The sequence below is a fragment of the Aspergillus ibericus genome (genome assembly GCF_003184845.1).
Source record: "Aspergillus ibericus CBS 121593 unplaced genomic scaffold BO80scaffold_11, whole genome shotgun sequence".
NCBI classification, from domain to species: domain Eukaryota; kingdom Fungi; phylum Ascomycota; class Eurotiomycetes; order Eurotiales; family Aspergillaceae; genus Aspergillus; species Aspergillus ibericus.
The window spans coordinates 222,180-245,418 of NW_020292109.1; the positions used below are offsets into that span (position 1 = coordinate 222,180).

General features: G+C 52.7%; 11 protein-coding genes across 11 annotated transcripts; 7 read left to right on the forward strand and 4 right to left on the reverse strand.

Annotated features, from left to right (window-relative positions):
* Positions 1–56: 56 nt before the first annotated feature.
* Positions 57–2,589, reverse strand: BO80DRAFT_423347 (NADP-dependent isocitrate dehydrogenase). The gene is made up of 7 exons (XM_025719031.1): positions 1,939–2,589; positions 1,685–1,720; positions 1,575–1,585; positions 1,332–1,504; positions 1,244–1,280; positions 686–1,182; positions 57–631 (listed from the first exon to the last, which is right to left on the reverse strand). The coding sequence occupies exons 1-7, from the start codon at positions 2,233–2,235 to the stop codon at positions 207–209; spliced, it is 1,476 nt and encodes a 491-aa protein (XP_025577222.1). The 5' UTR covers positions 2,236–2,589; the 3' UTR covers positions 57–206.
* On the forward strand, positions 1,936–2,914 carry BO80DRAFT_20092 (uncharacterized protein). The gene has a single exon (XM_025714209.1). The coding sequence runs from the start codon at positions 2,257–2,259 to the stop codon at positions 2,800–2,802; it is 546 nt and encodes a 181-aa protein (XP_025577223.1). The 5' UTR covers positions 1,936–2,256; the 3' UTR covers positions 2,803–2,914.
* A 263-nt stretch (positions 2,915–3,177) lies between these two features.
* BO80DRAFT_423348 (C-1-tetrahydrofolate synthase) lies at positions 3,178–6,986 on the reverse strand. The gene is made up of 5 exons (XM_025719032.1): positions 6,400–6,986; positions 6,317–6,337; positions 6,223–6,260; positions 3,637–6,164; positions 3,178–3,578 (listed from the first exon to the last, which is right to left on the reverse strand). Exons 1-5 carry the CDS (start codon positions 6,521–6,523, stop codon positions 3,470–3,472), a joined length of 2,820 nt encoding a protein of 939 aa, XP_025577224.1. The 5' UTR covers positions 6,524–6,986; the 3' UTR covers positions 3,178–3,469.
* Positions 6,987–7,045: 59 nt separating this feature from the next.
* tif34 (translation initiation factor eIF3 subunit i) lies at positions 7,046–9,046 on the forward strand. The gene is made up of 5 exons (XM_025719033.1): positions 7,046–7,160; positions 7,250–7,502; positions 7,611–8,117; positions 8,196–8,312; positions 8,374–9,046. Exons 2-5 carry the CDS (start codon positions 7,476–7,478, stop codon positions 8,731–8,733), a joined length of 1,011 nt encoding a protein of 336 aa, XP_025577225.1. The 5' UTR covers positions 7,046–7,160; positions 7,250–7,475; the 3' UTR covers positions 8,734–9,046.
* Positions 8,826–9,564, forward strand: BO80DRAFT_20147 (uncharacterized protein). Its single transcript, XM_025714213.1, has one exon. It carries the CDS (start codon positions 8,918–8,920, stop codon positions 9,299–9,301), a length of 384 nt encoding a protein of 127 aa, XP_025577226.1. The 5' UTR covers positions 8,826–8,917; the 3' UTR covers positions 9,302–9,564.
* On the reverse strand, positions 9,265–10,032 carry mbf1 (multiprotein-bridging factor 1). Its single transcript, XM_025719034.1, has 2 exons — positions 9,830–10,032; positions 9,265–9,755 (listed from the first exon to the last, which is right to left on the reverse strand). Exons 1-2 carry the CDS (start codon positions 9,983–9,985, stop codon positions 9,447–9,449), a joined length of 465 nt encoding a protein of 154 aa, XP_025577227.1. The 5' UTR covers positions 9,986–10,032; the 3' UTR covers positions 9,265–9,446.
* A 748-nt stretch (positions 10,033–10,780) lies between these two features.
* BO80DRAFT_443150 (uncharacterized protein) lies at positions 10,781–11,578 on the forward strand (the record flags this gene model as incomplete). The annotated part of the gene is made up of 1 exon (XM_025721328.1): positions 10,781–11,578. One exon carries the CDS (start codon positions 10,781–10,783, stop codon positions 11,576–11,578), a length of 798 nt encoding a protein of 265 aa, XP_025577228.1.
* Positions 11,579–12,325: 747 nt separating this feature from the next.
* BO80DRAFT_423352 (SH3 domain-containing protein) lies at positions 12,326–13,794 on the forward strand. Its single transcript, XM_025719035.1, has 4 exons — positions 12,326–12,539; positions 12,648–13,044; positions 13,097–13,315; positions 13,416–13,794. The coding sequence occupies exons 1-4, from the start codon at positions 12,477–12,479 to the stop codon at positions 13,469–13,471; spliced, it is 735 nt and encodes a 244-aa protein (XP_025577229.1). The 5' UTR covers positions 12,326–12,476; the 3' UTR covers positions 13,472–13,794.
* A 5,309-nt stretch (positions 13,795–19,103) lies between these two features.
* BO80DRAFT_350725 (AIM24 family protein) lies at positions 19,104–20,064 on the forward strand (the record flags this gene model as incomplete). Its single annotated transcript, XM_025715555.1, has 3 exons — positions 19,104–19,356; positions 19,415–19,764; positions 19,846–20,064. The coding sequence occupies 3 exons, from the start codon at positions 19,104–19,106 to the stop codon at positions 20,062–20,064; spliced, it is 822 nt and encodes a 273-aa protein (XP_025577230.1).
* A 592-nt stretch (positions 20,065–20,656) lies between these two features.
* BO80DRAFT_423355 (translation initiation factor eIF2 subunit beta) lies at positions 20,657–22,108 on the reverse strand. The gene is made up of 3 exons (XM_025719036.1): positions 21,596–22,108; positions 20,902–21,519; positions 20,657–20,848 (listed from the first exon to the last, which is right to left on the reverse strand). Exons 1-3 carry the CDS (start codon positions 21,660–21,662, stop codon positions 20,682–20,684), a joined length of 852 nt encoding a protein of 283 aa, XP_025577231.1. The 5' UTR covers positions 21,663–22,108; the 3' UTR covers positions 20,657–20,681.
* A 216-nt stretch (positions 22,109–22,324) lies between these two features.
* BO80DRAFT_423356 (uncharacterized protein) lies at positions 22,325–23,234 on the forward strand. Its single transcript, XM_025719037.1, has 2 exons — positions 22,325–22,797; positions 22,903–23,234. The coding sequence occupies exons 1-2, from the start codon at positions 22,548–22,550 to the stop codon at positions 23,004–23,006; spliced, it is 354 nt and encodes a 117-aa protein (XP_025577232.1). The 5' UTR covers positions 22,325–22,547; the 3' UTR covers positions 23,007–23,234.
* The last annotated feature ends 5 nt before the right edge of the window (positions 23,235–23,239 follow it).

The following is a 23,239-nucleotide window of genomic DNA, read 5'->3' on the forward strand; positions in this document are numbered from 1 at the left end:
GCGTATACAGAAGAATTCAACCACAGAGCACGACCATCGGCATCAATCGGTCTGCTCGACCGGACCGTCATTCTACATCCCCGCCGTCCTAAAAAATGTACAAGTGGTCTCCGCAAATGCAACCCGTATATTGGAAATGATTCGACTCTCCGAGCCGCACGCTAGCGTTAGTATATCAATGCAAAATCAACATGTGCGATGGGTATTTAAAGGCGGGCTTTGAGGTTGGACTTGAGTCTGCGCTCGACAGCAGCCATGTACTCGCGGGTGGTAACCCAGGCCTCGCGGTCCTTGCGGCCGCAGGCGAGGGCCAGATCCTTGGTCATGATGCCCTCCTCGTTCACAACGTCAATGCAGGCACTCTCGAGCGCCTCGGCGAAGGCAACCACCTCAGGGGTCTCATCCACCTTACCACGCTGGATCAGACCGCGAGTCCAGGCGAAGATGGAAGCAATGGGGTTGGTGGAGGTCTCACGGCCCTTCTGGTGCTCGCGGTAGTGACGAGTCACGGTACCGTGGGCAGCCTCGGACTCAAAGGCATCGCCAGTGGGGGTAGCCAGGGTCGAGGTCATCAGACCAAGGGAGCCGAAGCCCTGGGCGACGATGTCGGACTGAACGTCACCGTCGTAGTCTAAATGCAATAATTAGCATCGAGTTTTCGGCAGACAATGGTCTCATCACTTACTCTTCAGGGCCATGACGAATCCACCCTCACTCTTGATCATCTGGGCGACCATGTCGTCAATGAGACGGTGCTCGTACCAGATGTTCTTGGCCTCGAACTGCTTCTGGTAGGAAGCCTCGTAGATTTCCTGGAAGATGTCCTTGAAGCGACCATCGTACTTCTTCAGGATGGTGTTCTTGGTGCTCATGTACAGAGGGAGACCCTTAAGCAGGGCCATCTGGAAACTGGCATGGGCGAAGCCACGGATCGACTCATCAGTGTTGTACTGGGTCTGGGCAACACCACCACCCTGGAAGTCGTAGACGTTGATGGTCTCAGGCTCGCCACCCTCGGGGGTGTAGACGAGCTGCAGCTTACCAGGTCCGGGAATGACACGGTCCTGGGCGCGGTACTGGTCACCGAAGGCGTGACGACCGATGACAATGGGCTTGTTCCATCCGGGGACGAGACGAGGGATGCGGGGGATGATGATGGGCTCACGGAAGACGGTACCGTTGCTGCAAGGGGGAGTGATTAGCAATTGAGCATCAGGATGGGGACCAGCAATGAGGTACATACAGAATGTTACGGATGGTACCGTTGGGAGACAGCCACACTGGACGATCGCGTTAGCAGGCGTCCGCCTTCCACATGGAACAACGCTCACTCTTCTTCAGCTTGAATTCCTCAACACGAGCCTCATCGGGAGTGATGGTGGCGCACTTGACACCGACACCATACTTCTTGATGGCCTCGGCAGCCTCGACGGTGACCTTGTCATCGGTCTGATCACGGTATTCCAGACCCAGATCGTAGTACTTGAGGTCGATGTCAAGGTAACTGGCGGCGAGGTCTTAGTTCGAACTGGATGGAGCACTTGTCGGAGGGACAGACGAATGGGCAGACTTACGGCAGAATCAACTATAGAAGCGGGGCCGAGTTAGTGGGTTTGGTCCGGGAGAGAACGGGATGAGGCATCTGGAGCTGATGCCGTAGCGGGGCAGCCGAGGGCCGACTTACCTTCTCTCTAATCTCCTGCCAGATGATACGGGTCATCTAGAAAACGGACATGTTAGCACATGTCAGAGACCTCTCCTGTGCTGCAATTGAGCCCTGGATCGCCGAGTGATAGACGCTTGGCTGCCAGGGAACAAGGGCGCCGCCGCCGTTTTCCTCCGCGTGTGGAATGCGCCATGACGAAAATGCGCATGCAGAACCAAGCATATAAAAGGAAGTGCAGCACCCCGATGCAGGGCGGGATCTCAACTACATACCTCATCACCGTCGAGTTCCACGACGGGGTTCTTGACCTTGATCTTGGGGATTTCGGTAGCCATGGTGCGGGATTGAGTAAGGTTCAACGAAGAAAGGCCGGTCCAGCGGGCAGCAGCGGAGCGAGTTGAGAGCAGGGAAGAGGCAGAGGTAAGAGATCTGGGGGAGCGAGTAGAGACAGCAGAGGAGGAGGAAGAAATAGAAGAGGAAGAAGAGAGGAAGCGGCGAGCGGAGGAAGAGAGAGGGGCAGGCAGAGGGGCACGGCGCGCCAATGCGGAACTGAACCGGACGGTCGACATGGCGTGGGATGCGCAGGAGCAATGATGCGTCTGGGGGGGGGAGAGGGTGTGGGAGGAACCGGGGACTCTGCCCAAGCGGATCAGCTATCGGGAACGGGGAAACGAGGAGGATCACAGCCCACGCTGGAAATTGGGGGGGAAGGGAGAGCGAGTACCCGAGGGAAAAGAGTCTCAGCGCGCAGTGAAGCTCTCGGCTGGAAGGAGTGGTGGTGGAGTTCGGAAGCTGCCGTTAAGCCGGACACAGGGACTTCACGGGGCAGATCGGAGAAGCCGGAAAATCGTTTCTATCTGAAATCTGGAGGGAGAGGAGAGGACGGAGGAGAGAATACGTCTGAGGAAGAAAGCAAATGGAGGACAGCCAACACCTCTTATCCGGTGTGGTTGCACACTGGCACCGTCAGGCCCATTTCCCTTTCCGCCCACCGTTACTTGCTTGTCGCCGAAGCCGGACTAATCGAAAGAACTGGGGAAGTCTTGGGTCCCTCCGGTCAAGCTGGATTCCGTGGTGGCCTCGTCCCGTCCCTGCTTCGTCAGGGACTTTTAGTTCTATACTTCGTCCTTCCGTAGTCCGTACTTAGTATCTAGATTTTAGATAGTATCTAGCTAGCTAGTCCAGCCTTCATCTCAATGCCGCCGCCATCAAATCTCAGAACCTACGGCCAAACTACAACTTCCCCGGGATCATTTTGACCGTCCCCGGGGAGGGTTCCTTTCCTTTTGCCCATGGTTACTGTAACCCTGGAGGATAATTCTCCGGCCAGACTAGCCGATCGCAACCGCTGTTTCCCGCGGCAACGGACGCACAGTCTCCGCCGGGGCATCAAGCACCGAAGTCGCTGCGGCGCCGGACTTGCGCCCCTCCTCCCCGGTCGATGACTCATCCGCTTTCCCCACAGCCAGCCATCCCATTATCACATCGATTCCTCAGGGCACCGGAGATGGTCGAGTAGCAGATATCTATGTGTATTGACTGCTCTAAGTATGTATGTTATCGACAAAAAAGAGACCCAGCCATCCTGTTGAAGATAGAACACCGGCCCTGTGTAGCCATGCTACGAAGTGTTGAAATGGAACCCCCACCCATGCTCCCGTGCCCATCGTAGCGAAAAATTAACCATGCTTGACACCGCAAATCAAAGACTCAAGGGAATCAAAAAATGAAAATCCAACTCAAAAGTTTTAGATACGAAACCTCATCCCAGTACTAAAACCTACGCAATGCCCAGTCTACCGTCTAGAACAGACCGTCAATCTCCCCGGTCTCGGGGTCAATATCCACGTTCAGGTATCCAGGCGCAGTCGGCAATCCGGGGATGGTCTGAATGTCCGCCGCCAGTGCGTACCTGCAAGGGTCACAACGGGTTAGCCTACATGTAATCCGTGAGGGGATGAGAAACTTACAGGTATCCACCGCCCACGGCCAGCCGAACGTCCCGGATGGGGACCGTGAATCCAGTGGGGGCGCCCTTGAGGGCCGGATCATGGCTGAGAGAATATTGGGTTTTGGCAATGCAGATGGGCAGCTTGCTAAAGCCCTGGGCCGTGTAGGTATCGACCTTCTTCTGGGCGAGCTCGCTGAACTCGACCTTCTCCGCACCATACATGGCCTTGCCGATGCGTTCAATGCGTTCCTGAATGCTGCCCTCCAGGTCATACAGAAGCTTGAACTCCTTGGGCTTGGAGCTAGCTGTCAAAACGCTCTTGGCCAGGTCCACAGCGCCGGCTCCGCCCTCAGCCCAGTGGTTGGCGGGAACCGCGTCCTCTGCGCCGGCCGCGATGGCCTCCTCGCGGATGACGGCGATTTCGGCCTCCGTATCGGTCTCGAAGCGGTTGATGGCCACCACCACGGGGATGCCGTACTGCCGAGCATTCTCAATGTGCTTCTTCATGTTGATACAGCCCTTGCGAAGGATATCGATGTTCTCCGTGCGGTAGACTTCCGGCAGAGGAGCGCCAGGGCTGATCTCGGGGCCGCCACCGTGGACCTTCAAGGCGCGCACGGTGGCCACGATGACCACGGTGTCCGGGGACAGACCAGAGGACCGGCACTTGATGTTGAAGAAGCGCTCACCGCCCATGGTAAAGTCGAAACCAGCCTCCGTCACAACGAAACCAGTCTTGGCATCGTGATCCTCATCAGGCTCCGTACCCGCGAGCTTCAGAGCGAGTTTGTCGGCAATCACGGAGCTAGCACCAATACTGATGTTGGCGAAAGGACCAGCATGGACCAAGACAGGTGTACCCTCCAAACTCTGCATCAAGTTGGGCTTAATGGCATCCTTCATCAACGCAGCGAGAGCTCCGCCCGCACCGATGTCGTCACAGGTGACGGGATCGCCACTCTTCGACGTTGCAACGACCATGCGTCCCAGGCGTTCACGCATATCCTCCAGACTGTTGCTCAATGCGAGGATAGCCATACATTCACTGGCAACGGAGATATCAAAGCCGGTTTCGCGGGTCAGGCCTCGCTCCGTGGGAGCCTGCCCCACGGTGACACCCCGAAGATGACGGTCGTTGACATCCAAAACACGGCGCCAAGTGATGGTCTCCGGGTCAATGTCGAGGCGGGCAAAGCGGCGGATCTCGTCCTCGGTGAGCTCGTCTGGGTTGGTCTTGGTGATACCCAACTTCTTCAGGCGTCGGAACATGATGGGCTGGAATTCGCGCTTGCCCTTCTTGGCGGGAACCAGCCGCTTGTAGAGCGCAGCATCCTTCTGGGTAGCTTCGTGGAACATACGAGTCTCAATGGCGGCGGCGAGAAGGTTGTTAGCGGCGGTGATAGCGTGGATATCGCCAGTCAAATGCAGGTTGAACTCATCCATAGGAATAACCTGGCTGTAGCCTCCGCCGGCAGCTCCACCCTTGATGCCAAAAGTAGGGCCCTGGCTGGGCTGGCGCACGTTGGAGAACACAATGCGGTTCAAGTGTGCACCAAGAGCCTGCGAAAGACCCAGGGTGGTTGTAGACTTACCCTCACCGAGAGGGGTAGGAGTAATGCCACAAACCAGGATGTATCTACCATTGCGACGGTGGGACAAGCGGTCGAGCAGGGAGAGGCTGATCTTGGCCTTGGTGTGACCGTAGGGCTCGAGCTCGTGGGGCTCAATGCCGATTTCCGAGGCGAGCGCTGTGATCTGCTTGGGATACTGCGCACGGGAGATGGCGATATCGGAGGGGACGGGGGTAGTCAGCTTGATGGGAAGGGGAGTGATGCGTCTATCTTTCTGCTTCTCGAAGTATGCCTTGGCAGCGGAGACCACGTTCTCCATCAGCATGGCCACGGTCATGGGACCAACACCACCGGGAACAGGGGTGATCTGAGAGGCCACCTGAGCGGCGGACTCGAATTCCACATCACCAACCAGACGCGAACCAGACTTTCTGGTAGCATCAGGCTTATAGTTGATGCCAACATCAATCACGACCGCACCAGGCTTCAACCAGTCTCCCTTGACAAACTCCGTCTGTCCGATGGCGGCAACGACAATGTCTGCGGTTTTGACGATGCGCGCGATATCCGGGGTCTTGGAATGGCACAAGGTCACAGTCGCGTGGGCGTTCTTCAGCAGATAGCTGACCGGGCTTCCGACAATGTCACTGCGACCAAGAACGACCGCTTCCTTGCCGGAGGGGTCGACACCACTCTCCTCCAAAAGCTTCATCACAGCCTTTGGAGTGCAGGGGACGAAGTGAGGGCGACCACCCCGCTTAGCAAGCTCACCAATGTTGATTGCACCGAATCCATCAACGTCCTTTTCGTCGGCGACAGCAGAAGTGATTGTGTGTTCGGACAAGTGTTGCGGGAGAGGGAGCTGGACGAGGATACCATGGACCGAGGGGTCATTGTTGGACTTGGTGATCTCCTGCAGGACCTCGGGCTGTGTAACATCCTCCGGGAAGTTGATGATCTTGCAGATAATACCTGCCTGTTCGGAGTCAATTATCTGGCCGACTAATTAAGGGACATTGTATTTGCGAACGTACCTCCTCGGCGGCCTTCAATTTCATGCGCACATAGGTGCCTACAAGCATTCATCAATATACAACCCTCTAGTACACACGAGAGTTCATGACTCACTCGAATCCGATCTGCTTCCCACTGTAAGATTCGCAATGTCAGCATTGTTCTCGGTCGCGGGGTAAATGTCAACGACCACGCACCCTGGTAGATCACCAAACTAGGCTTGAATCGGGGGTTCGACTCTTGAATCTTCAGAATTTCATCCTTCAACCCTGCCCGGATGTTCTTGGCAATCTGGGTGCCGTCGATCTTGGTGGCCGCCATGGTTGTCCCGGTGCCGGAAAGTGGACGGAGTGCGTAATCGAGCCTCTTGCGAAGTAGCACGCCAGGTCGGACAAAAGATGACGTACAGCGAGGACGAGACGTTACCTCACGTCGCGAGGAAAATTGACGTAGAAAGAAGGAAGGCAGGGGTGGGTAAGACCGGTGACTTGGAGAACAAATATAAGAGTGCTTTGCGTTGACAGCGCAGCGGGGTAGAAACGCCGAACGGGCGGGGGGGAATGGCATCTAACTGCTTGGTCGGTTGGCCCAGTGCCAACCAGCTTTCCTCGGCCGGGTCAGATGGAGATAGGGAAACAGTCGATCAATGCAAACGAAAATAAGCACGCTGAATAATGGAATTAGCGGCGACCAAACACTGCCGAAAGGCCTTTAGTGTCCGTAACTTTGGCAATTGATCAGTTTGTTCTGTTTAAATTCTAGTCTAGTAGGTGGTGAATACGCCTGCCCCATCGGTGATTTTCAATGCTTCCTCCTTTTCCATTGTTCTTTTGCTCACGAGGAAAAAGTTTCCCCGAGCCGCAGTCTGCAAAGACATCGGGGACGCAGGGCGGCTGAGTCCTCAATTGGGTCTAGCGCCAGTCGGCGGTCAGGTCATTGTCCGTCGCAGCCCCGATTGGTAAGAGATGCCCAGGGCTTATGCTCTCACCTGACCAGTAACACGGAAGACGGATTAACATATCCTCCGGTATGATCCGTTTCATACAGAACAGGCTCGAACAGGAAAGTCTTGGCAGAAAGCCGGGACTGTGCGATGAAATTCAAACTAGTCTGACGACGCCGACAACGAGAGCCCGCCAGCACCCCGCAAGGAATTTCCGCCTCATCACGCAGGTCTTAGTCGATTCCGGTCACAGAGGATACATACCTGTGATCCAGCTTCTTCTCGCCCCCCCCCGTCGCCTTCCCCAGATTCATAGCTTAGTCGGCCAATATGCGGCCTATTTTGCTTTCGGGCCATGTGCGTTTGCCTCTACCCACCCGATGATACTGGTCGCCTCCAAGAAGCTGGAAAATCGGGCAGAAAAGACAGCAAGGATTGGGTCGCTGACTTCACCTCTTTACACAGGAACGGTCCCTGAACCAGATCAAGTTCAACCGCGATGGCGATCTCATCTTCTCCGTGGCTAAGGATAAAATTGTGTGCGCTTGGTGGTCGGCCAACGGCGAGCGACTCGGTACCTACGCTGGACACCAGGGTGCTATCTGGACGGTCGATGTGAGCCCCAACACTCTTCTTCTGGCAACCGGTTCGGCAGACAACACGGTGCGACTATGGAACGTGAAGACCGGCGAGTGCGTCAAGGTGTGGGACTTCCCTACGGCCGTTAAGCGGGTCGAGTTCACCCCGGATGGAAGCAGACTCTTGGCTGTGACGGAGAAGCGTATGGGTTTCTTGGGTACCATTGTGGTCTTGGATATCAACTACGGCGAGAACTTGAGCGAGCAGGCTGAGGAGCCTAGCTTGCGCATCACCTGCACAGAGAGCAAGGCAACGGTTGCCGGCTGGGGTTATCTCGGCCAGTTCATCATTGCCGGTCACGAAGATGGCAGTGTCAGCCAGTACGATGGCAAGGTACGGAGGTCCCTATTTTCAGCTATGCATTCAGGAGGGGGGGAGGGCGCGGCGCGATGCTGACTTGATGTGACACAGACCGGTGAGCAGCTGGAGAACGTCCAGGCCCACGAGTTCGACCACCAGATCAACGACATCCAGTTCTCTCAAGACCGCACCTACTTCATCACCGCCTCCAAGGACAAGTCCGCCAAGGTACTTTTTTCCTTTCACCTTTCCATAGTGACGAACGCATCCAAATGCTGACCCACCCTAGCTCATGTCCACCCGTAACCTCGCCATCCTCAAGACCTACGTTGCCGACACCCCCCTCAACAGCGCCACCATTACGCCCAAGAAGGACTACGTGATCCTGGGAGGTGGTCAGGCCGCCATGGATGTCACCACGACCTCTGCCCGCCAGGGTAAATTCGAGGCTCGTTTCTACCACAAGGTCTTCGAGGACGAGATCGGCCGTGTCAGGGGTCACTTCGGTCCCCTGAACACCGTTCACGTCCACCCCGCCGGTACTTCCTACGCCTCGGGCGGAGAGGACGGTTACGTGCGTGTGCACCACTTCGACAAGTCATACTTCGATTTCATGTATGAGGTCGAGCGGGAGCAGCTGAGAAGGTGAAGTGAGTGAAGGATGAGAGAAAGACGGGAGTGTTTGATTTTTCCTTTACCAGTTACGCATCGTGTGTATGTGTCATGAGGCGAAGAATATCTTTTTTACTACAAAAGTAGAAAGACAAAGGCACGGCGGTACGAAGAAGACCTCGGGGCGATTCAGGGCATGAGTTCTTTTCATTTCCTTTTCCATGATAAAGTCGGAGTTGGTACCATTTGCTTTTCTGGTCGCTTTCTGTGTCCTAATAAAAGAAACCACAATTGCTTCTTCCATTTATCATTCTATTCTTATGAATATATATCAGGTTTATGATCCAGACTTTCACTTGCATGGATACAATGTTCTATATCTCTTGAGTAGTATCTCTCTAAGAACACAAATCTCGCAAAATTGCACGGTTTTCATATATAGCATCTTTATGTCATCTCTTCCCGATAACATATGTCATTTCCCATCAAAAAAAACACCAGGCCAGCGCTCTTCTGACCAGCAGAAACCAGAAACGGGAGGGAGGGGGAAGGGGGGCAAAAAAAAAAGAATCATGGGGATCTCATTGAAAATAGAAATGAAATAACGTAACAACACCCGAAACGTTCCAGTAAAAGGAAAAAGGAAACCCCGAGGCATCAAAAAAGAGAAAAGAAAATCGGTTCAATCATCAGTTTTTTTTTGATCTTCCCCCTCCCCTAAGAAAAAGCCGCGGGCTCACCCCGATCAATTTACTTCTTCTTGGGGAACTTGTCCTGTCCGATGCCGGTACCTCTCAGCTTAACGTTCAGCACACGCTCCATGGCACCGAGAACCTTCTGGTCGGGAGTAGCAGTACCCCGCTCGAAGTCCTGGATAACGGTGATGGTGGTGTTGCACTTGGTGGCGAGTTCCTTCTGAGTCATCTTGTAGGGGTCCTCGTTTCTGCGCTTTTTGATCGCATCGGCGACTTGCATGCCGACGGTCTTGGGCTTGACGATGTCGTCGCTGCGGTCGACCTTGGTCAGGTGCTGGCCTTCAGGGGCACCGGAGCGGGCAGCCTGTAGTGGGGAATCAGTCAGTCGTTGTCTTGGGTACCCCTCGCGAAATGGGGGAGGTGAAAATGAGAACATACAGTGTTGCCGGTGGCGTACTTCTTCTCGGTGCCGATGACGAGACCCTGGCGCTGGGCGGCGTTCAAGGCGCTCTTGCCCTTGATGACCGTCTCACGGGTGGCAGGGCCACCAGTGTGGCGGGTTCCAATGCGCGTAACGGAGTCCCAGTCGCTCATTTTGAAGATATGGAGGAAGAAGGTGACGAGATGGGGGCGGTTGTTGGAGTGGTAGGTTGAATGGTGTGGAAAGGAGGTGAGGGTGGCAGTAGAGTAGATCGCGTGAGGGTTGTCGTAAGGAGGGATGTTCAAGGCCCGCCGAATTTATATCGACGCCACGGAAGCTTCTCGAGCCCTGGGATGGCGGAGTCAGAGGGGCGGTATGCCCTACGCCCCTTTGGGTTAGGGCTGCTGACATCATGGCCCGGCCAATCTTTCCCCGTTAGTGAATCGTTCAAGGAGCCTATTCATGACTCAGAATGAGTCGCGATGGCATTCACTTGTCGCAGGGGTGCTGGCTCTGGGTTATCTTTACCCCATGGAGACCCCGCTACTGTGGTAGTGTTAGCCGATATTATCTGTCCGGGAATTTGAGTTGGTTCTAGCATGTGTTTTCGACTTCACGTGCCGACTACCGCATCTGGACTTGCAGGCTGACTTGCATATGTTGTAGACTTCAGAGGGAGGAGTACTATTAGGTAGCAATAGACTCCTGCTGATCATATGTACTTAGCTATGGAGGCTGGTATAGTCTCAGTTGAGTTGGACAAGCAGTGAAACTGTTAAGCATCGTTGCACGATGTGGTTCAGGTCTCTCTATAATAATGACTCTGGCCGAGTACACTATGTCCTCATCCTGACGCGCTGTATACTACGTCAGTCTGCGTAGACAATCCTCCCCAACAAAACTCTTCTGCCTCATTAAATTGAACTTGCCGTGAACAATCAAAGACAAGACAGAAGATGCCATCTAAGATGGCTACCCACTCACTCTCCCCGACTTACGAGTCACATGCGTCGATGATACTAAAGGAATCAGTTCAACGGCCCTTCGATCTGATCGCAGATGTTCTCAAGCCTGTCTGGTTTCGGGCGATCAAGGACGAACGCTATAACATTAGGCGTCGTCTCAATGACCGGGCAAAGCTTCATGAGAAGCATAAGCCAGACAGGTGCCGCATCCAAAGAGAATGGATCAAACGTTACAAGGAAAACGAAGACTTGCAGTTCGCGATCTTACAGCGAATCAACTGTCTGGCAAGGATCAGAAATCGGGATAGTCGGCAGCCAGAGAATCCGTTCCAACATACCCCGGGGCCTTCCAATCCGAAACGACAAGTCTCTCTTCTAGAAGAGCATTTCTACCGATGCCAGAAGGCATGGAAGGCGCTGACTTGCGATAAACCATCGGGCCCTATCACCGATGAGTTTGAGTTTCTTCAGCATCACAGAAACGATGACGGGCAAACCTTGGCGTGGGAGGAGGACAAGATCATGTGTGCCTCCCTTGGTGGCTGTTGCGGTCGCAGTTGTAGATGCTGTGAAAGACCTTTGCGGCTGTACCTCATGCCTGACGGAGGAGAGAAGGCGATGGTCGGGTTTTATGGCCACTGTACCGCTGAATGTGGCTGTTGCATGCGTCATCGAGGATTCTATCGACCAGACTCACGCATCAAGGCTCTTGATCCAGAACTGGCCTCTAAAATTGCGGACTATTACAACAGCTCATTAGTTGAAGGAGATGGTGATGAGCCAGACACTGTTCTTGAGTGATTCTGGCCTTTGTTTGTTTTTGCTCCCAGGGTATTGAACTGGCGATTTGCTGTATTGAAGTTAGGATAAAATTTGTTGATGTCGGGCTAGCTGTGATTTGCTTTGCTTATGAAAGTTGGTTAAGGGTTCTGAAAAGAGTCACTGTTCTAACCAGTATTGCTTCGAGGTATAAACAATCCTTCTGTTTGATTTGTCTCAGATGAATGCAAGTTCCTAATAGAGTATCTGACTAGCCAGAGATATCGTGGCTCGCCGGGTATTTCACCTCAGTAGTACCGTGACATTCTAGATACGAATACGAGTATTGGGTCAGCTGGAACCAAGACAAAGATCCGATTCCATTCCAAGTAACCGCCCCTTTCCGCAAGAAGCAAGGTCAACCCTCAAGGGTCCTGGGGACATGGGGAAGGAGCCTGGATTATGCCGTCTAGGTTAACTCCACCGCGAAGATAGGCGAAGCGGGCTAATTCTGCACCTGTAGATATACACTGCGACTTGTGTGCAAAGTCCAATCAATACTCACCATGGCATTAAAAAGGGGAAATCTCTAACCCAAATACCCAGGCAATGGATGTTTCAAGCGGCGCAGGTGATATGGTGATGCCTGAAATGACAAGACCGACTAATTTCCCGGGCCCAATCAGAGCCGCGCAGTCGACCACCGGGATGGGGACCTCAGGTACCCAGCCTGAGTAGCGGAGAACCAACTGGCGGGCGTGCTATGCAGATACATTATTCATTCATTATCGATTGCCTCCATCCGCTCGCTCCATCCCCATCCGTCTCTCTGTCACTTCTCCCATCCTGTCTTTCAGTGTCTATTTTTGATCTGCATATCTGAAGAGCTTGATACCTTTCGTTGTCTGATTTTTTGTTGCATCCCCTCCATTGGCCCCTCATGGCATCTCAAAGCGCCTTCTTCTCGGCCATGACCAACCGGTCGCTCCGTAACGTCCGATCGGTAGGATGATATCCCCTGTCTGCGTCGCTCGATAGCTGTCGTTCGATAAACGCCGTTGTTCCTTCTTATCTCCCTTCTACATCTCGCTAACACGTCCGCGGTGTATAGGAGCTTGAGTTCCTCGCAGATTCATCAGTCATTACTCCCCAACAACTCTCATCAATTCTATCGCAACTACCGAGGGAGGATGAGCGCAGCAGAGCCCCCGTGCCTCAGCAGCAGCCGCCAGTGCAGCAGCCACCGGTGGTTGCCCAGCAGCCCCCAGCCCCATACTCTCCTCCTACGAACCAGTTTGCGAACACTTCCTTGAACGAGAAGGCCACTTATCAGCAGCCTCCTCCGCAACAATATTCAACCCCGCCTGTTCCGCCACCCGCTTATCCCCAAGCTCCACCGGTGCTCTCTGTCGCTTCGGCGCTTTATGCGTATACCCCGACGGATCCGGGAGATTTGGCTCTGCAGCCAAATGACCGTGTTCAAGTTTTGGAACACATGAATGCCGACTGTATGGTGACCCTTCACGCGTGTGGCTTACCTTGGCTGATGATGAACTACAGGGTGGCGTGGTCGTAACGAGCGGACCAACCTGGAGGGTATCTTCCCTCGGAGCTACGTGAACGTGCTAAATGAAAAGGCCGTTGCGTCTCCTCCCCCGACCAACTACGGAAACATGCCTCTGGAAGTCAGCCAGAGTGGCTCGACGCCCGGCGAAGAGGGCAAGAAGTCCAAGTTCGAGGAACAGGGCAAGAAGTTTGGCAAGAAGATGGGCAATGCCGGTACGTTTCTAAGGACAGCCTCGCGCACGATGAACCGATGCGCCGGCGCCTCTGTTTATAACCGTTCGATCGTTTCGTGTTTACTGACCACTGTCTCTAGCCATCTTCGGTGCCGGTGCTACCATGGGTTCGAATCTTGTCAACAGCATCTTCTAGATGCTTCCGCCAGTCGAGACTCAGTTTGTTCTAGGGCTTTGACTACAAGTCAGAGTGGCGTTCTGTGATGGTTTTCGCTCTTTTTTTAATTTGATCATGGAAATGGCGTTGGTGGTTTGATTCCTTCTCATTCTTATTCGGAAGAACCGTCCAGTTCGGGTCAGTTGGGATAGCGCGTCGAAAGTGCTTGGGTTAATGAGCAGGGTATTCTTAGTCATAGAAGTAACTGAGTGTGTTTTCCAAGCAAAGGTGGTAGTCCATCACGGGTTTATCACTACTGTAGTATCCGGGACGAAAACCAACAAATAAGCCCGCCCCTTCCCTCTCTCCTTGTCTTCAACCCTCGCTTTACGTTTTTCACTATCGTTGTGCTCTGCGCGAATTCCTTGTCCTGGAATCCTAGGCTTCCCAGGGAAAGTTAATGCCGGCCCATCGAGAGGTTAGAGGGACGATCAACGCCTGTTATCTAGCGCCAACGAGCGTGATACGCCACCACGATGTGGCCGCTAACGCGCAATCCATAGTTCCCATGCAGGACAAGGGCGGCTAACCAGTTCTCCGCTTCAGTCCTCATCGGCGATTTGTCGGGCAATTAAATCAATGGCAATGCTCGAACCGCCGGCATGCAAGATGAGCTGGTGTTTCATTCTCATTTACGCGAGGCTGTGAGCGGCGGCTTACAAGGCTGAGTTTCAGCTGCCTGGAAGGGCTGGATGTTGTTATATCAGGCAGATGTATTCAATCCTGCAAGATCTTGTTTGCTTGGATGCTCTGGAGGCCCAGTTGGAAACTTCGTGTCAAACGTGTTTGTCCTGCAACGTGCCTCGCTATGCTGTGGCAATTGACGCTTATTGCTTTACTATCAATACTCCCCGGTGCATTGGCCACTGGCTGGGATGATTTTGCAGATGATCTTGCCACAGACTTAGTATGTGCTCTCTCTTATCCCCGCGCTAAACAATGATTGACGACTTTGTTGTTCTAGGCACCTCTTATCTCCCTGTTTGGTGACCGACTGAGCAAACAGTTCCTCTCCGAGTCGACCAGTATACTTGACAACTTTCTTTTTTCCGTGGCCCCATTGGGTATCTTGACGGCTGTAGTTTCCGTCATTCGCGTTTGCGGAAACTCGTCCCTCCGCGCATTTATAGGACGGGCTCAAGAGGGTCCTGGAGACGCTGAAAATGAGCTCCTATCGTGTGTTTCCGAAACAACCGCGGAAATGTTTAACAATGGAGGGATCTCCAGGGTATTTGGAAGACCCCGGCTGCTGGAGGTAGTCGTCTGGGAAGAGACAGATCCCCAAACGGGGGAGAAATCCTATCGGGTGGGGACTCTGCGTGACGCCCTTCGAGAAGGCGCGTGGCTAGCAGGGAAAGGAAGTTTAATCCTTGATGAGAAGGAATATTTGCCCGAACTTGATATACCAAATCTGTCCTTGAACAAGGGTATTGAGAGAAGCAGCCAGGGCTGGTTCTATGCTGCTGCTCTGTTGGGGCTTGGGTTACAAGTAGGTGAGTTTTACATACGATCAATACAGCCTGGTTTATCAATTAGACTAACAATGCACATCAGGTGTGCTTGTATACGCTGCAGTAACTGTTTATATATACCCGGTACATTTCAAAAAAGATGGGAGCCTGGTCGTTAGCTATGCTTTCCCGCTGTTTTTCTGCGGGTCCATCCTGCTTTGCATCGGCATGTTTCTGTGCGCCTTTATCATCGAGCGCTCTTCTACTGAGTGCTATTTTCGTCCTGCAACACCTAGCAAGATTTACTGGTTGCAGCCCGGAGGACAAGATGTCGGTGACCAGGTCTTTGGGGCTTTCCTTGGGGTCAACGAGGGACCCAAGTCTGAGGCGACTGAGGACCTTATGTATATCAAGTCGGTCCGAAGCCCTGGAACCTTCGGAGAGGGACCCTTGCTGTTATTTACTGTGGCAGTTACGACGGTCGGTTTCATCATTCAATTCGTTGGTATCCGAGGGCTACACGCCTCTGTGATCCTGGCAGAAATGGGCGCTACTCTTTTAATGTCCATTGTCCGAGCTTGCCTCCGGACTAAACGGTCTGGATCGGATGAGAATCGCCTGACAGCTCAAGAACGGAGTCTCGTCTCACACAATCAGCAAGAACTCGACTGTTTTGCGTTTCATCTCGAGGAAGTCAGGTCTTTCGGGCTGGTTTCGAGCCAACCACATGGATCTCAGGCTCAGTCGATAATTTCATCATCTGCTGCCTCAACACAGTCTTCAAGCCAAGCGCTCGGCCTTGGGGCCAAGCTTATACAGACAAGGACTCAACTAGCACGTCTCACGTCCAATACTGACAAAGAGTCAAGCTTGGCTTGGGATGGCCTCCCAATCAGGCACGTAGCTCGGAATTTGGCAGACATCATTGAAAAAACGATGGATTTACTATCTAGCTGGAAGACCATGTCTGGAGACACTGAGGGCTTCGACCTCGTGCTCACCTGCCAATCGCTTGACAAATGCGTATTTAATGCTACACTAGAAACCTACACCATCAAGCTCGACAAGTCGGAGGACACCCTACTATGGAAGGTTGACAAGACTGAGCTTGAAGCAGTACTAGGGTTATGGACATGGTCGCTTCTGAGGTCTGAGTCGAAATGGCTACAGGGCGGACTCGATCGTGCTGTTGGTCTAACGAAGTCTGAGGCCAGCGCAGAAGAAACAGACCTTTATTTCCACAAATGGATCTTTCGCCAGACGGAAGCCAGGATGGTTTCTTCCAAGACCATATCATTTGGTAGTGGCTTGTTTGGACTTCACTCGGATGGAAATCCTGACAGTAAGGAGATACTCGTTGTGAAAACACAGAATGATCTGGTTGCCATGGCCGCTCAGGATATATACATTCATTTCCTGAAGAGCGCCCTTCGGGACTTTCAAACCATTGGCGGCGACGTGGATGTGCGTCCAGGTTCACAAAATGGATTCATTGCATATAGCAGTCGCATCGATGAGTTAGTGACCTGTTTCGAATCTGGAAAACTCGGTTCAAGACAAGACGCCCTCTTATGTATTGTTCCAGTCCTGAAATGCCGACAGCTTCTACCGGAGCTTGCTGCAGATTCGGTCGGTGTGAGAGTGCAGATTGAGAGGCATATTTCAAATGGTGACTGGACTGAAGCTCTCTCCATTGCTCGCTGGCTTTGTGAGCGTTCCGCAGGAGAGGAGTTCGAGCGCTCTGTCTACGAGCTTGGTTATCTTTGCCAACGCGCAATTATCCATAACGAGGATACTGTCCGAAGAGAAGGTCTCGACATATTACTTTCTCTGCTTCAGCACGATCCCAGATCCATATACGTCAATGGTATAAAAGGGTTCCGACCGATGAACTGGCTGAAGTCCCAACGCCAGCAGATGTGGTGGGCCCAGTTCTCTCGGCAGCTGGGTTGGATTGCATGGCACATTTCCAATAACAAAGTTGGTCGACATTCAATGAAGATATCATTGGAATCACTTGGAAACTTTGAAGACTTGGAATTGCAAATTGCTATCAACAATGAAGATCAGGGGGAGAAAGAGTTGGCTACAGAAACCATACTAGGTTGGCTTACACACGGGATGGATATCGTTTTTGAAAGACAAGCTCCAGGTGACGAGGACCAAACTTGCCTCACGTGGGTCATGCAGAACAGGCAAGACGCTCTCTGTCACTGGCTTCTGGTGAAGTGGGCTGAGGTTGGCCACTTTTATGGGGCAATGACCCAGAAAGCCTTCGTGTTTGCGGCAAGATGCGGTTCCGACTCAGCGATCCAAATACTCAGGCGGCACGGCGCAAATATTAACAGCCAGGAGTACGAGGGATATACTGCACTTTTTGAAACTGTCGGGGGCCATGAGCTAGAGGCAACAAGGATACTGCTTGCCAATGGAGCGGATGCGAATCTGGGCATGAAATCCAATGGCCTAACACCACTGGGCATATCCGCCAGCCAAGGGGATGAACAGATGACCCTTTTGCTTCTTGGATATAAGGCAAAGATTGATCACCTAGATGGCCAAGGATTTAGTGTCCTTCATCTTGCAGTTCGACACCATCAGTTGGCTATAACACGGCTACTGATTGAGAAGGGTGGAGACATCGAGAGTGCTGCAGGTGATGGTAGGACACCTCTTGCCTACGCCGCGATTGATAATCAAAAAGAATTGGTGGAGCTTCTCCTAAAGCATGGAGCGAAAGTCAACGCTGAGGATAATTGCGGGTACACGCCATTGATGCTGGCAGTGCGCTCATTTGCGTCTGAGGGAATCATTCGCCTGTTGCTCGATAACATGGCCAACATTTACCGAGTGAACAATAGTGGCATGACCGTTTTCGATGAGGCCAGGCACAGTAACCGCTTAGATATCTTGGCTGTCCTGGAAACTGCACGCAAGGCACCGGATGTACAAGGACGGTCATAGGGGAGTTGTATCTAGAAGGTTTGGTGCTGGGAACAAGGTGGGAGTTAGCCCTTCACTAGCATAAAGTGATCCAATTTCTCCTTATTCTTATGCCTATCGATCCTCAAATTGCGGAAGAGAGGACGTTAGTAGGGATAGCACGTGCATCAAGGAAGGCGGGTATCGTGAGGATCAACAACCAATCTCCTCATCGGCCGACTCCTTCCCCTCCTCATCTCTGACGCGTTCCGCCACCTTGTCCACTAGATACGAATGGATTTCTCTGGGCTTTGGGATTGGGGACTGACTTCTCCCGAAGAGCTAAGGGACCGGCCAATGATGTTTTCTAGCGCCGGTGCCTCTCCTTGGGTGTCACGGCGCAGAGCTATCAGAGGCGTCCTCTAAGCGCCGACGGCGATCACCATGCAGTAGCTCTGCTTGGTTGGAGACCCCAACTCATTCCCATCCATCTCCTCGTTTTCCAAGGCCCTGCTCGGCCGGATAATTTAAACAGGATGATCCTGCTCTTAGATCCATCAATCCCCTCCAAATGTCTTGGTTGTTCTTTCCTCTTCACTCCATGCACTGAACAAGTCACCAACGTGCCCTCTCCTCATCGGCTCTTCGGGATTTGAGAAAAGGCATCATACCTTTCCCTTAAATACATCAACCCCGCACGCTCAGTCGCAAGACCGAGGTGCCTCCATGATCAGCTTTCGCGTGTAAGTTCTCTGCGCATTTGCTTCCAAGCCTAACAATACTCCATTGCAACATGCACAACCACAGATGCCCCATGACCAGAGCAGGCGATAACAAGGACTACAGGTATAACAACAGTGAGCGACTGTCAGCACAATGTCTGAGCAAGTCGTCTATCCACCTCCTCCTAGCCAAGGCCATTCTTTCCCTCGTGAGTGCTCCCTATTGCTGTCACCGCCGCCGAAAATTAACAAAACTATCGTGTAGCTCCACCTAACGGCGCCGGTATTACAGCATAACCATAGATCTTACAATATCCAGCTAATAAATTTCTAGCCTTTCAACCGCCTCCTCAGGCCTCTCCAAGCTTTCCACCTCCGAGCTTCAGTTTTCCTCCGCCTCCACAGCAGCCCACACCTTCAAATGGCGAGGATGACGCTTCACTGGTCCCTTCGTCGGTCAGCGCGTCAACTCCGCCGATGAGCGAAAAGGCAATCTATGCTGCTCAGAATGCGGGGATGTTTATTTCCAACTCTGCTGTTATTAATCCTCCAGAAAAACAACCACCGCCAGGGCCCGGTCTTGTTCGGGCGCAGACAGATGCGTCGCTTGGAACTAGACTCGCTCCTAAAACATTTGTGGGAGCACAGTCAACCTATGCGGACGATATAGGAACTTTCAATGGCGGCAGTTACAGAGTGAGCCATCGGGACACAAACACTCTTTTGACCATCCAGCTAGCAGTGGGATGCCCAATACAGGCAAGACCTGGTACGTCAACCTCGGCTTGGCGCTGTCTTAGTTTCTCTAACACTTTCCCGTGCCATAGGCGTCATGATCTCAATGTCCCCTTCAATGTCCCTGAGGGGCTCACTGTCATTCGGATGGATTAAGGCCCTTGCAGGAGGCCAACTGGCCCGATCAACATATACCGGTCCCGGGGAGGTTCTGCTCGCTCCATCTATACTTGGAGATGTTACTGTGCTCCGTGTAGACGGTACAAGAGACTGGACTGTTGGGAAAGATGCATTCCTCGCCTGCACCACGGGTGTCAAGATTGAGTACAAGTCCCAGGGACTTATGAAAGGTGTCTTTTCTGGTGAGGGCTTCATTGTGTTCAACTTCAGCGGCGCCGGGCTGGTGTGGATGCAAAGCTTCGGAGCGATTGTCAAGAAGGAGGTATGTGAAACCCCCCTTAAAAGTTACATGTACCACATGTACATCCATGCCAATGACCTCAAACTAACAAGTCATCTTTAGCTCGCCGAGGAAGAAACCTACTTCGTGAACAATGGCCACCTGGTGGCATGGAACTGCAAATACAAGATTGAACGCGTTGCGTCTGGAGGTATCATCTCCAACTGGAGTGCCGGTGAGGGTCTGGCCTGTAGATTCACAGGCCCCGGCACTGTCTATATGCAGACGCGCAATGCGTCGACCTTTGTTGCCCACCTGAATGGCGTTATCGCGAAGACTTGAACACAGTTGGTTGGTCTGCACATGACGATGACGATCACGATTCTTGCTCCTTGTCCATCTTCTTCCTTGGCCTCTTGGACATATGTTGATTTTTGCCATATACCTTGTCACAATTACCTGTATCTACTTGGTGCACTCTACAAAGTTCTTATGTTTTCTGCATAGCCCACGAATTCCATTGTCTTGAGTTTGTTTGCTTGATCAGTATTCGTGAATATGTCAGACTCCATGCCTCAAAGGCGGGGCAAGACCACGCGGCATTATGCTTCGTATACACGAATGCAGCCTCCTAACATATACGTGAAGAAGACCGGCAGTAAGAGGTCATACCAATCCATTTACCTATCATGCCATGCTAAGCGATCTTCACTTCGTCTCTCTCTCAACCAACCCATTCTTTTTGAATCCCACACCGCCGTTCATCATCCACGTGTCCACATAAGAAGATGGAATGCAAAAAGGATAAGAAGAAGGAAAGAAGAAGTCTTTGTATACGAAAAAGGCGGGGAAAGTAAATCATAACCGCGCCGGAAGATACCACCGAAGGTACCATAGCATGGGGAGCTGCCATGGTTCCTTCGCCCCCCTCGACAAAAAAAGGATATCCATTACCCCGTTTAACCCTGTCTCTTTCTGCGGCCGACCTGTCCACGGAAACCGGTCTTGATGGCGGCGACGGAACGACGGGATCCACAGGAGTTGCAAGTGACGAAGTATAGACGGTTCTCACCCTTGTTGAGCTCGGTGTCGGGACTGCGGCAGGTCTTGCAGGTGACGTATTCGACTGCGTGGGTTAGTATTCACGTAGGGGCCTACTTTAGAAGAGGAGGAACATACCAATGTATCTTCTCAACACGTTCTCAATCATCTTCTGCTGGAAACGACCCTTGATAACCAGACGACGGCTACCGTCCACACTACCGCTGGTACCCAATTCGGCGAACAAGAACTGCATAACGTGATCATCGGACCGCTTCATGCGCTTGCAGATATCGGCAATGTTGGCGAAAATCGTACGGCGGTTACCTTCACGGAGACACTGAGGAGGCGGGATCTTATACGACTTGGTACCGCTGGACAGAAGGTCGGGGTGGTGGCTCTGAATGAGGGAGAAGAATCGGGACACCAGCAGGGTGTAAGGAATGGGTTGCGCGGCGTCGTGAGCCCAGATACCGGTTCCAGCTTCGTGGTCGCCCTCGGGGACCTCCTCTTCCTTCTCCTCTCCGGCGGCGGCGCCGTTCTCCGCAACACCGGCCTCAGCCAGCTTGGCCTCGAAATCACCAGCGTCGACCTTCTTCGTCTTCTTCTTCTTCTTTTTCAGGGCCGAGGGGTCGAATTCGCCGTCGCCGGCGGGGGCGGCCTCGTCGTCAGCGCCTTCGGCATCCTTGGGCTTCTTGCTCTTCTTCTTTTTTGAGAGTCCCTTGAACAGTTCGGTGACTTCGTCGACGGCCTTGTCTGATGTTTTTGGTTAAGTTGACTGTCTATATCGAATTTATGCCATGGGGAGGGGACAGGGAGGGGGGGGGGTTACCCTCAGTCTCAGCAACCGGCTTCTCAACAGCCGGAACAGCCTCCGTGACTTCTCCGTTGGTATCCATGATGACAGCGCCTTCACTGAATGCGACCGACTTGCGTTGCTTTTGGGGAGCGGGTTCAACCTGCTAACTCGGACCAGCCCAACACACCGTTAGCGGGGGAGGCGAAACAATGACAGAAAACAGAAAAATCGGAGCCCGAAATTGCCTCAAGCTTCCAACAAGCTCAATCCGCAAAACCACGTCCAAGGTGGGGGTAATGCAGAGACGGGATATAGCACAACTTCGGGGGTTGGTTCGAGAAGCGGAGAGCGAAATGTGATGAAGAAAATGTGGGAGGTGAACCGATCGGTAAAGGGAAAACGGGGGTGTGACGTACAGTCTCCGCCATCTTGGGCTGGCGTTTGGTTTGCGTGCACGGAGTTCACTTCCCACCAGGACGTGAACGATGAGGGTATTCGATGGGATTGGAGCAACGGATGAGATGTCCTCTAGTTAGAGTCGATCGGGGTGATCTTTGGGTTTGATGATGGTTCTGGACTTGGATGGCAAAGAAACGTTCCTGTTATCGCGGTTCCCATCACATGATCCCAGGTGAGTCAGATTGGTATTGATGTTACAGGACCAGCTGTATTGTATTGGGAAGAGATGGCACGTGAGGGGCTCTCCTCACTCCCCTGTGATTACATCAGACATGACATTCCTCCAATTCCAGGCCATTCCCAGTCCGTGTATAGCTTCACCTTGAACCTTCAATCTACTTCCCACCACTATACCAACCTATGCCATAACACTCTCCGTTCCAAGCAGTAGGCAGGCCCTGCTTGACAACACCCATCCATTACCCTTTACTTCCTCTTCTCCATTCTCCCTGTATAGTACTTCCCACCTATCACCTACCTACCACCCACCCAACAAAACCAAAGAAGGAAGCAACAAGAAGAAAGAATGACCTCCCCCTCCACCTCATACATAATCCCCTCCCCGCACGACATGACCACCGTCTCCGACGACGACGACATCGCCTCCCTCCCTTCCGAGTCCACCTCCGCGTCGGACCTCGACTCGCTCTCCGATTCCGATTACTCCGATGCCGAGGAAGAATGGCGCGAAAGCATTGAACAATTAGAGTTGCTGTTGACGATGGTTTTGGTCCCCTTTGTTGGGAAGTATTTGGGGAGGAAGTGTGCTTATTGGAGTATGTGGTCTTTCTTATTCCCTGGTTGGTTTGGTGGAGGGGGAGGGGAGGGGTTATGTGGATGTGGATGATGAAGGCTAACAATGGGTGTGTTGGGGGATGTAGGTTGGACTCGTTTCATGGAGTGGAAGTATCCGGTTGAGGTGGTGGTGAGCAATAAGGCGGTGTTTAAGGGGACCGGGGCGGTGGAGGCGTTGTCGCCGTTATGAGGCTATCTATGAGTTGGTTGGGGATGAGGATGGACAAGTATGGAGGATGTCGTTGATATTATCTTTATATGGTTAAGGGTTGGTTGGGGTTGATTGGTGGGATCTAGAAGGAGGTTGGTTTGTCAATGCGACGGACGGGTTGGTGATGGCATAGCATGGCTTGATTTGTGAATTACCTTTACTTTTATTTACTTTAGTATACCCAGAATATCACGGGCACAGACAGAGTTATA